Source organism: Aplysia californica, unplaced genomic scaffold (assembly GCF_000002075.1).
Source record: "Aplysia californica isolate F4 #8 unplaced genomic scaffold, AplCal3.0 scaffold00658, whole genome shotgun sequence".
Lineage (NCBI taxonomy): Eukaryota > Metazoa > Mollusca > Gastropoda > Aplysiida > Aplysiidae > Aplysia > Aplysia californica.
Window position 1 is genome coordinate 404,756 of NW_004797928.1, and position 11,676 is coordinate 416,431.

At 40.2% G+C, this 11,676-nt stretch overlaps 2 protein-coding genes across 5 annotated transcripts in view; one reads left to right on the plus strand and one right to left on the minus strand.

Annotated features, from left to right (window-relative positions):
• LOC101857208 (probable nuclear hormone receptor HR38) overlaps window positions 1-1,503 on the minus strand; it is a gene marked incomplete at its 3' end in the record, with an annotated part of 7,561 nt that extends 6,058 nt beyond the window's left edge. For 2 of the 4 annotated variants that reach the window (XM_013087921.2, XM_013087922.2), the window contains 1 exon segment: window positions 605-923. 4 annotated transcript variants of the gene reach the window in all.
• A 582-nt stretch (window positions 1,504-2,085) lies between these two features.
• LOC101857439 (ATP-dependent RNA helicase cgh-1) overlaps window positions 2,086-11,676 on the plus strand; it is a gene marked incomplete in the record, with an annotated part of 21,307 nt that continues 11,716 nt past the window's right edge. The window contains 5 exon segments of the mRNA XM_013087923.2: window positions 2,086-2,172; window positions 7,634-8,264; window positions 9,349-9,409; window positions 9,952-10,186; window positions 11,145-11,288. Of these exon segments, the coding sequence (XP_012943377.1) occupies window positions 8,224-8,264; window positions 9,349-9,409; window positions 9,952-10,186; window positions 11,145-11,288 (481 nt within the window).

Below are 11,676 nucleotides of genomic sequence, written 5' to 3' on the forward strand. Positions count from 1 at the left end.
AGGGGGGGGTGGTAGGTTGCAGGTTTGGTTTGTTTGGGGTTGTTTTTTTGTTGTTGTTTTGTTTGGAGGTGGGGTGTGTGGTCAGGCCCGTGCATTGAAAGAAAAATTCAATCAATTAGATCATAAAATAGACCATACATGTACTTTTTTTAAAAGCAAATGATTCAAATCTGGCATTCTTGCCTTCAGCAGGGCCTTAACATAATTTTATATTTTGAGCTGAGCGTGTCACTTTCTTTGAAATCTCAAAAAACAAATAAATAGATCTAGAAATCTAGATCTACTCCTTTGTAATCCTTGCACGTCTCGCACGAGATGGCGAAAGAAATGTAAACACTGTTGTAGGCTACTCGAAATTTAAAGAAAGGCTGAAAGCAATGACAATTATAAAACAATAAAATAAATAAATCTAGATCTAATCTAGATTCTAGTATAAATAAAGACAAGATGATTTTTAAAAAGTGCAGGATTTTAGGCAGGATTATTATTTCATGTTTATAATCTCTTGACTCTTGTCCATGGTAGATCTTCTAGATCTAAAATCATCAGGAAACTACGTGGTGCACAATCTAAATCTATAGAGAATAAATATATATATACATACGTAGGCTAAACCATTGACTTTATTATGATGAAGCAAAGACGAGGTGTCCCTTGGTGAACTTCGCTGTCCCCATTTAACCCCTCACCCCTATCGCTCAATATCAACGAGGCCGTTCCCAGGGACAGACATCAGACACCCCTTCACATCAAATCGTCACCACAGCAAACGACGATTTGTGGGGGAATGGGTATGACCTATGGGGATGACAGGTTCGACCATAATATCCAACGGGGTGTACCCCCGGAAAACTGAGAGAAAAGGGGTCACAGCCTATTAACATGGCTGCCATTGAAATGATCCTGAAATTAAGAACCGGAAAATAAATTATGCAAAAGAAAGTTCTATTTAAATAACCACGGTAGTTTTTGTGGAAAATAATGCTGGATCAACAAGACACACACTAAAAATATGAAGTAGAGTTTAAAGATCAGTTAGTCTACCCAATCACCCTGTCTCCAGTGATGAAGAAACCGGACGGAACCATTTTTTTCTACTTCAAAAAGAAAAACGAGGAATGTACCATCTTGCTCTTGGGGTTTGAATAAGGGAGGTAGGGTGGGCTTCCAAAATGAACAAGGATGAAGTATGCCAAACAACGCTTAACAAAATGCTTTACTGCACCAGAAAAACCTTACCTGACAGTGCTAAACACTGTTTACTTTTCAAAACGCACAATGATCCGTAAGAAAGACAACTGATTCAATGAAGTACATTGTATGGTAGCCTAGCCCAATAGTAAAATGGCCGAAGTCGGAACGTCTCTTTGTAAACGGTCGAGTGCATGATATGACCTTTATAATTTGCATGTAGCCAAATGGAGGTTCTCGTGGGGCTTTTCGAGACCGATTTGCCAGTTTGCCAGAACTTACTGTAGATTTCTTCATGGTAGGCCGAAGCCTAAACCTTTCATGTTCATTCACTTTTTAAGCCCTCTTTCTCTCTCACACTCTCATCTGACTGTCTTAGAGAAACACACACACATGCGTGCAGGCAGACATAAACACACTCGTGTGTCGACACAACCACAAACACACATGGTCTTTCTTCGAATTTCCCCCTCCTCATTATAATAATACTTCTATATCTCTCTCTCTTTCTTTCTCTCATACACCACACACACACACACACACACACACACACACACACACACACACACACACACATACACACACACACAAACACACACACACACACACACAAACACAAACACCATAAGCAGAGAGAGAGTGAAAGTCAGCTGTCAGCTTGGCCTACATAGAATCAACTTTTCAAACGCTAGCAAACTCTCTCTCTCTCTCTTCTCTTCTATCTCACTCACTCACTCCCTTTCTCTATCTCTCTCTTTCTCTCTCTTTCTCTCTCTCAAACACACATACAAACACAGACCGTTAGATTTCTCTCTTCATTTGTGTATATCTTACAAAGGCTACCCCGAGGCTCGTTTGAAAATCTGGCAATGCTGTCTTGTTGACCCTAACTTTCGGCCATATTGGTGAATATCAAAGGTAAATAAGTGGGTGTATCCCGAATCTTCAACATCAACTTCTTTTAGATTGCTGTATGAGGATGTAAGTTTTATTTCTTGCATCTTCACAGATTTTTCTTTAATATTTAGTATATATTTTACCTAAAATGCTTCTGCTTACTTTGTTGTTTTGTTAGAAATTCGTGGTTCCAATCACCAAGAGATCTCTCCAGCTACCGCCTCTTTTGTGTTGGTCGACTGGCAGATTTGAATTTCCGTCTTATTCATTTGTCTTTGTACTCGGTCTTAGTCCTCTTTATTACTTTGAAACACTTAGAGCTAATTTGCAATGTAGTCAGCCGTAGGTTTAGTAAACATTTTGAACAATGAAGAAAGCTCTTACAGATTGAAGCAGGGTAAAACTTGTGTTTACCATCAGATCAGCAGTCAGGCAGTGCCATCAGCTGTCCACTAAAATCGAAGTCCTCAGACACTCAGACCTCGGGGAATTCAGTTACACAGAGTTAATCAGAGGGCTACTAGATCTAGATCTAGATATCTGATCTAGGTTTGGGCTTGGGTCGGATTATTTTCTTGAACACTTTTTTTTTAGGGAAGTGGCTATTAAACTTCCCTAGGGAAGAATAAATATTCGATCGACTTCTCACCCCAGATGAGACTTGCCAGCGTTGGCTCAGCCAATGTGAAGCAAGACCTGTTTTCTTATTTTTTTAAATTATAGGCCTACTGTCTTTTTGGTGTAGATCTAGATCTAGATCTAGAGATGATTAAATGGGAGGACTTCCGTAACGAGCGACCACTATGAGACAGAGCAAGATTGAGGGCTTGGGCTTGGGGCCCAAGGTAGGGTTAGGACAGGTCTAGATCTTAGGTCTATGCCTCTTCTTTATTGTGTTTGATGGGGTGGTCGCTGGTTACGGAAGTCCTTCCGATTAAATTAACAATAGCCCAACAAAGAAAAAAATGATGTTATAGCACAAAGTAAGGTAAATTTTTACTTTCACTCCCGCACACAGATGCACTGTTTCAGGGGTCAAACTGCTGTACTGTTTGCTGTGCAGATCACACATAAAGCCACTAAAACTGTCGCAAATCAATTATTTTCAAGACAATTTCAAATCTAACTGTAAAATATCAAATTATGGGTGTAAAAACAGGGGGGCATGCCCCCCTGTAACCCCCCAGATTTTCTTTTACCCCAGTGGGGCAGGCCCCCCTGGAAGCCCCCGATTGGTCCAAAGCCAAAGCCTGTCTATCTCGGTTAAAAACAATCAAATATTTCAAAAACCATTAATTTGCGACGGAAATGAAGTTGATATTCGTGTTCAGCGCATCAATAGTTAGTAGAAAATAAACTGGTAGCTGACTGAGTGTGAGACGGGAGGGAAAGTAAAAAAAATACCCAAAGTAAACTAATTTGGCCGTCTACAAAGATGCTACGGCTATGCTATAAAAAATTTCACTTTTCGAATTGAAATTGAGCCGAACTAAGCTGGTCTCCCACTTTGTTGTGCCCAGAAGTTCTCACTACTCCTCTCTCTCTCTCCCTCCCTCTATCTCTCTCTCTTTCTCTCTCTCTCTCTCTCTCTCTCTCTCTCTCTCTCTCTATCTCAGCACTGGAACGTGTGTTTACTACACTGGTATCATGGTGAGCGCACAGCGGGTGAGAATAGCCAAAAGGTTTGCCCTCTCACCTGGAGTCGGAGTGATCGGCCTGAGCCGATGCACCAAGTGGTGAGCACACACCTGGTGAGAATAGCCATTTAGAGCTAGCCTTCTCGCCCCGGGTGAGAGGCCTACAACTGCTATTCTCACCCCGGGTGAGAATAGAGAGGTAGCCTTTTTTTAGACTTGTCAAAGATATTTGCCACTACCAACAGCTATTCTAGCAGCCCCGACTCTGGCCAACTAGAGTCTAGTCTACACTTCTAGTTGTAGAGTCCCTTCACTACACCACAGCACAAGACAACAGATTGTGGGTGGTTGAGAGCAGGTGCTCTGGTGTGGTTTGCTTCTTCTCTCCTATCAAACATTTATCGTCCTTATCTCCCCTTTTTCTTTTTTATGTTTGTTACTCTCTTGTAACACCTCTAATCTCCTGGCGCTCATGTGACCGTATGCAGTTGCGATCGCTGTAAAACCTCTACTAAAACTAAACTAAGACAACAGACAGAGCTGTTTAAGTACTTTTTAAAAGGTACTTAAGTACAAATTTAAGTACAATCTAAAATATGTACTTAAGTACAGTAAAAGTACTTTCCTGTAAAATGTACTTGAGTACTTGTAAGTACTTTTTAAAAAAGTACTTATGAGTACATTTTGAGTACTTTCTGCTACTCTATGCTAAAACACTTAGTGCTAATGCAAAACATCATATTGAATAACATATCTAGTATATTTGACAAATTCGGCCATTTATTATTAATAATGTAAACAGTATACAAAGCATTTGAATATACGCGCTGAACGTAGGTGGAAATTGTCCATGAAATTGAAACAAAAACAAAAACCAGCAAACAAACAGACGCAACTAGTGAGTAAGTGATATTATGAATAGAATTTGTTTGTGCAAGACAATATGATCAAATGTAAGTCAGTCCTAGAGGTCGGAAAGTAGGAAAAGTATCAAAATTGGAAAATGTAGAGACAAAGCTGATCTAAGAAAATAAAAAATTGATGAAAATGGCCAGCAAAAAAAAGTGCATTGAATTCTTGTCTTCTTTAACAAATCCTCAAGGAATCAAGGTAGCCTTAATCACAAACCACAAAAAAAGGAAAAAAGAAATTTAGGTAGCCTAAAAAATTGTTAGATTGATATACATTAAGAACTCAGTTTCAGTTTCAATTGATTATAATAGTGGTAAGACAGATTTTGGTCACACTGTGTAGTCCACGGCGCCCACGGCAAACCTAAATAGGCCTATGTCATGTAATTTCCTAGAGTCTAGTAAGTGTAGTGTAACCAAAAATTCTCTACTACAGTAGTCTCCGCCAAAGATCCCAGTGCCCGGGAGCAAGGGAAATAAATGGGATCTTAGCCCTTCGAAGCTAAGGAAGAATCTACAGTGACCCAAGGACTGACGTGACCCTGAGTAGGTTTATGACATATGGCAAGCAAAGAGTGGTCATCCTTGATGACCAATCACAGTAGCATGGTGGCATGAGGCAAGCCATAATATTATACCGTACACTCATTAGCATATCGTCTCGAGGTCTTTATCTACGTTTATCCAGTTGCCTCTCCCCTTTACCTGTCCAAAAATTGTAGCCTTCCATCTCTGATTGAGTCCCCCCGCCTTTGTTGTTACGTACCATTACGCTGTGACCACAATAATTAAAATTCAGGCTGTCTCGCAGTTTCGGGAATAGAGAAAAACTGCCTTCAACTTCAATGGTCAGGGAAGAGTTCACAGTTCGATGTGATCCTGCCTGGAGCAAACTTGTAGGCTCAACCCACCCAGCGAGGGATGAAAGTTCAGGTGGCGAGCTCAGAAGCGAGTGCAATGTTTGGGGAAAAGAAACGCCCATCGGTCAGTTCACACCTCGGTGTGATCCCGCTGGGGATCATTGTACCGTTTCATGGAGTTTTACAGCGCATGTGATCACTTTCACAAGAGTGGCTGATCTTTGACGCGACGGGCAATTCTTTAATCTCAACTTTTAACTCTTGGTTGATCGGCTGTGCCTGCCCAGGTGTTTGTTCCGTAAATTATGATTGGAAATGTCGGCACTTATTCTTTCATTAAGCTTCAAAAGTACTCAAAATGTACTTGAAAAGTACTCAAAAGTACTTTTATAAAAAGTATCGGAGTACAGTAAAAGTGCTGGTTCTCAAAATGTAGCAGAGTACAGTAAAAGTACCGAAAATTGTAACGTAAGTACAAGTACCGGACAACCAGCTCTGACAACAGATAACACTAAGGGCACCAAGACCATGTCCAATAGCCTGAAGGACTTTGCCTAGTGTCATGGATGGATTTTCTCCAGAAGTTTCTAGATCTAGGCCCCTACTAAATCTAGATCTAGATTCTATTCTTATTCCGTTTTGGTTGGGGGGGGGGGGTGTTCTCCACCCCACCATAGTGCTGTCCTCGTTGATTTATGCAAGAAAAATTAGGAAATTATGCAACTGAGCCCAAAAATTTGAAATTATGCGATTCGGTTAATTTTAAAATGATAAAGGAAAATAATCAGAAATACAAAAAATGATCAAATTTTGCTAAATTATGCGGGGTGCATAAAATCACGGGGACAGATAGTAGCACTGGTGTGGGCCTAGATTCTAGATCTAAACTGAATGAGTATTTGCGAGGACTTCCATAATGAGCGACCACTAACAGACAGAGTAGAACAGAGGGGTAGGGTTTGGGTTAGGTCTCTTCTTTATTGTGTTTGTTGTGGTGGTCGCTCCTTACGGAAGTACTTCTGTATTTAAATTGTAGGCCTACCTTAGCTTAGGTGAAAATTTGAGGAAAGGTGAGAGAAAAAAATAGAGTTTAGGAATTGAGTATTCCCACCCAGGTCGGGTCACTTCTCATCTTTCCTAGTATCTATCTAGATATAGATTCTAATTTTGCAAGATGTAATAATACAGGCTGAAGGCCAACCTAAACCTTGGGTGATAATTAGACACACACTGGCAGATCTAAGTCAATCCAGATCTAGAAAGCCTCTACAATTTTATGCTGGGTCGGGAAATATTTCAGCACTCATTCAAACGAGAGTGCTAATTATATGCAAAGGGGGAAAATGTCACTTGTAGCTTTTGAATGCTTTCTGTCATAGGAAATCTCATTGAAAGCAAAGAAGAAGGCCAAAGTGTGAATGGAAGTAAAACCTCTACTTGAACTAAAACCTCTACTTAAACTAAAACATGGATTTCACCCCTAACTGCGAACAGTAAAATGAAGTTAAAAGTTTCACTTTTGATACTTTGGGTTTGTGCTCCATAGTTACAAGCTGGTCATGTTAAACTTCCAAGTCCCACTTTTGTGATGTATTGACTCCACCCTCTCACAATCCAAATTCAGGCTGTTTCCCTCAGTTCGTATGTAATGCCCTGCACTGATCGAGGTAAGATTATATTATAGCAATACAGTCTGACTGTATCTTTCTTTAGTACTAAACCTGCCTATCTTGTTTTCAGTTGTCTTTCCTCTGTGGAAATTTGTAGGTGCTGACATTGAGGATGCCATCTGTGAGTGGTTTGCGGGTGCTCTTGTGTGGTCTACTTCTTCTGTCATATCAAACATCTATTGCCTTTATCTCCCCTTCTTCTTTTTTGTGTTTGTTACTCTCTTGTAACACCTCTATTCTTCGGCTCTTATATATGACCTTATTGTGTTGCAAAAGTGCCGTAAAACACTTACTAAAACAAAAAACCAATTTTTTAAAGTAATTCATATAGCACTGCCTCTTTGCTTTCCATTAGTACTTCATGGGTCGTTCTTTGCAAATTTTTCTTTTTCGTTTCGCACCCGGCAGTTTGTAAGTTTGCTTGTGATGTGTAATGTAATGTAACCTTTCTTGTCTTGTTTCCCCAGATTTTTCTACTTTCTTTGCTGAGTGTAAAAGGAATCGACGGAAGAGTGGTGTTTTCGTTTCAACTTTGAAAGAGTTGTCCTTTCAGACTAATTACTGTACTTGTGAGAAATTGGAGCTGTCCGAGAGGATCATGTGTTGAAGTTGGTGTGATTCGTGTGTATATTCGTTGCAATGTTTCTCCGAGTCTGAGAGAAAGGACTACATTTGGACAAAAAATAAATAGAGATTTTATTGTTGTTGTTTTTTTTTTTACACTCTGAGAAACTTTGGGGCGTACTGAGTGCTTCCGAACTTGTGCGCAGTGACTGACTGTTGTGGCCCAGACACAAACAATTGTTCGGCTTTTGACGAAGAAAGTAGTCAGGAGGGCCAGTGTTATTTCTAATTTGATTCTTGTTACCTACTTTGCTGTACATATATAACTGGACTGGACACGTCTGTTGGCTGGATTTTATTGTATTGTTCTGCATTCTTGGAGCTGTTCAAGACGCAGCGTTGTGACCACGGTCTCAAGTTTTCGTTGTGTTGACTGCACGTTTTGAGCGAGCGAGCAAGTTTCCCCCCCTCCCCCCCATCACAGACAAAGACAATGGCTTTGAAAGACGAGAACAGACAAACAGACAATCCCAAGTGAGTGCTTTCTGGATCGGTGTAGTAGTAGTAGTAGGACTCCAGTGTGCTGTGTTCTTCTTACCTCTTTCCATTTTTCTGTCGTTCTTGGTTGTTGGTTGGCGGGTGCTCTGGTGTTGTTTACTCCTTCTTTCCTCAATCTAAAAAAATCTGTCGTCTTGATCTCGCTCTCCTCCCTTTTGTTTTGTGTGTATGTTACTTCCTTGTTTTTCATGATTTTCAGAACTTAATTATTGACCTAATAATAATAATATGGCTGGTTGGTGGGTGCTCTGGTGTGGTTTGCTCCTTCTTTCCTATCAAACGTCTATCGTCCTTATCTCTCCTCCCCTCCTTCTTTTTTGTGTTTGTTAATTAATCCCTCCTCCTTCTTTTTTGTGTTTGTTACTCTCTTGTTACACCTATAATCTTCGGCACTTATATGACCTTATTGTGTTGCAAGTGCTGTCACAGTAAAACTCATCTTACTAAAACTAAAACTGATCAAATAATTCCTAATTGTGTTGCAAGTTGAGTAAAATTCGTACTACAACAAAACTTTTCCACAGATCTCTCAACCCAACTGGTTTTCACCCACTGCACTATGATGTGGATGTGCCTTTTAAAATTTTTTTATTGCAAACTAATCCCGAGTAAGTGCCAATGATTCAAATGCTCGAAGGCTGACCTCAGTCTTTGACAGTTGCTGCTGATTTTCCTGACAAATCTTGAAGTAAAGATTTCTGACGTTGTTACAATATATTTCAATCGTTGTACATGTCATAACGCTTAATATAAGTGGGTGGTTGACGGGTGCTCTGGTGTGGTTAGCTTAGATTCTTTCCTATTAAACATCTATCGTCCATATCACCCCTTTTTCTTTTTTATGTTTGTTACTCTCTTGTAGCATCTCTAAGCTTCTGGCACTCACATGACCTGATGCTGTTGCGAGCGCCGTAAAACCTCTACTAAAACAAAAAAACAAAAATACTTTATATATATAATACAAAAATGTAAACGAAAATTGTGTTTTAGACAAAATTAAATGAACAGTGGATTTTTTAATTTAAAGTTTCAAAATGTCTGAACAATTTGTCTTCCCCAGTGACCAGGGATGGAAATCCAAGTTGAGAGTTCCCTCACCAGACAGAAGAATCAGGACATCGGTAAGATAGTTTTTAAAAATAATAATGACTTTTGTATATTTTTTTCTCTCTATATATATATGGCTGTGAATGCTGGACAATCACTAAAGACAGTGAAGATAAAACACAAGCAATAGAAATGTGGTTTCTTATACTGCTAAGATATATCGTGGAAGGAAAAGAAATCAAATGAGGTAGTGCTTGATGCAGCCCACGTGGGACGCTCAATGTTAAAAACAATCAGGAAACGACAAGTGCAGTTTTTGGGACACTTGAATAGACATAAGAGTCTTGAACATCTAGCTCACACTGGCATAATTGATAGTAAACAAAGGCGGGGGTAGGCCTAGAACAACATACTTAGGGATCCTAAACAAATGGGCAACAGGGAAAGATCAGGGAAACGTACCTTTTTTTAGAGCATCTGAGCAAAGGAACGAATGGAGAACCATGATCACTGATGTCTGTCACAGATCTGGCACTGGATGATGATGATGATATTTGTTGGGAGGGTGGTTGAATTGATATTATTGATGATAAAACCATTTCTCTTCTCCCCCAAGGACGTGACAAATACCAAAGGCAATGAGTTTGAAGACTTCTGCCTGGAGCGGAACTTGCTCATGGGCATCTTTGAGAAGGGCTGGGAGAAGCCATCGCCCATTCAGGAAGCCAGCATCCCCATCGCCCTCACCGGCCGCGACATTTTGGCCCGGGCGAAGAACGGGACGGGGAAGACTGGAGCATACGCCATTCCTTGCTTAGAGAAAGTGGACACGACCAGAAACATGGTTCAAGGTGAGTGCCGTTCGAGGTTTGAAGTCTTCTTTTTTTTTCCATTGTGTTACTCAGACTATCGGTTTGAAGTCTTTTTTTTTTCGTTGTGTTAATCTATCGGTTTGAAGTCTTCTTTTTTTTTCCATTGTGTTACTCGACTATCGGTTTGAAGTCTTTTTTTTTTCGTTGTGTTAATCTATCGGTTTGAAGTCTTTTTGTTGTTGTTGTTGTGTTAATCTGACTATCAGTTTGAAGTCTGTTTGTTTTTTGTGTGTGTTGCTCAGACTATCGTTTTGAAGTCTGTTTTTCGTTGTTTTTTTGTTTTTTGCTTTTGTGTTACTCAGACTTATCGGTCTTTTTTATCTTCCATGTCTTGTTTGGTTCCGCGGTTTTTTTTTGTTGTTGTTTGTTTTTTTGTCTTGTTCTTTCTGCTTTGTTTTCCCCCTGAGAGGAGGGGGGGGTGGGTGGTTGGTTGGCGGGTGCTCTGGTGTGGTTTGCTCCTTCTTTCTTTTGAAACATCTATCATCTTTATCTCCCCTTCTTGTTTATATTGTAAACATTTACTAAAACTATTTTAAAAAACATGTGGTCTTCCTCTTGATCTTTTTCCCTGTGGGGGAAAGTGTTAGATTTGAATACCCCCCGGGGCGGTGCCACTGACTGAAGTGCCTTAAGGCCATTCCCAAATGGGGGACATTTCTCGTTCATGCACAGTAAAATTGTAAATGGGCTGATCCATGTCATGCTCATGATAGTGCCTGATCTACAACAGGGAACTGCTGCTTTTTCTTTCCTAATCCTACTATCATTTCCCTACTTCTTTTGTATGTTTGTCACTCTCTTGTAACCCGCTGTTTCCGGGAGCCGTAAAACCTTCTACTGAAACTAACTTAGATTTGAACCCACTCTAGGAGTGGCAAAATTTTATTTTTACACAAAAAAAATTTTTTTTTAATTGTTTTTTGTTTGTCCCCTCCAGCGCTGATCATAGTACCTACTCGCGAGTTGGCCCTGCAGACAAGCCAGATCTGCATTGAGCTGAGCAAACACACAGGCTGCCGGTGCATGGTCACCACAGGCGGGACCAACTTGAAAGATGATATCATGAGGCTCACTGAACCAGGTATGTGCTGCTGCTGCTGCTTCTTCTCTTTTATACATAAATCTAAGTCATGCTGATGTCAAAATCAATTGCCATAGACAAATTCCTCTCGAGGATGTGTAGTCGATTACTCAATTAATCATGACATCAGCTGGCAACAATTTTGCTTTGTGGGTGTTTGGCGGGTGCTCTGGTGTGGTTTGCTGCCTTCTTCTTTCCTATCAAACATCTATCGTCCTTATCTCCCCCTTCTTTCCTATCAAACATCTATCGTCCTTATCTCTCCTTCTTCTTTCCTATCAAACATCTATCGTCCTTATCTCCCCCTTCTTTCCTATCAAACATCTATCGTCCTTATCTCTCCTTCTTCTTTCCTATCAAACATCTATCGTCCTTATCTCCCCCTTCT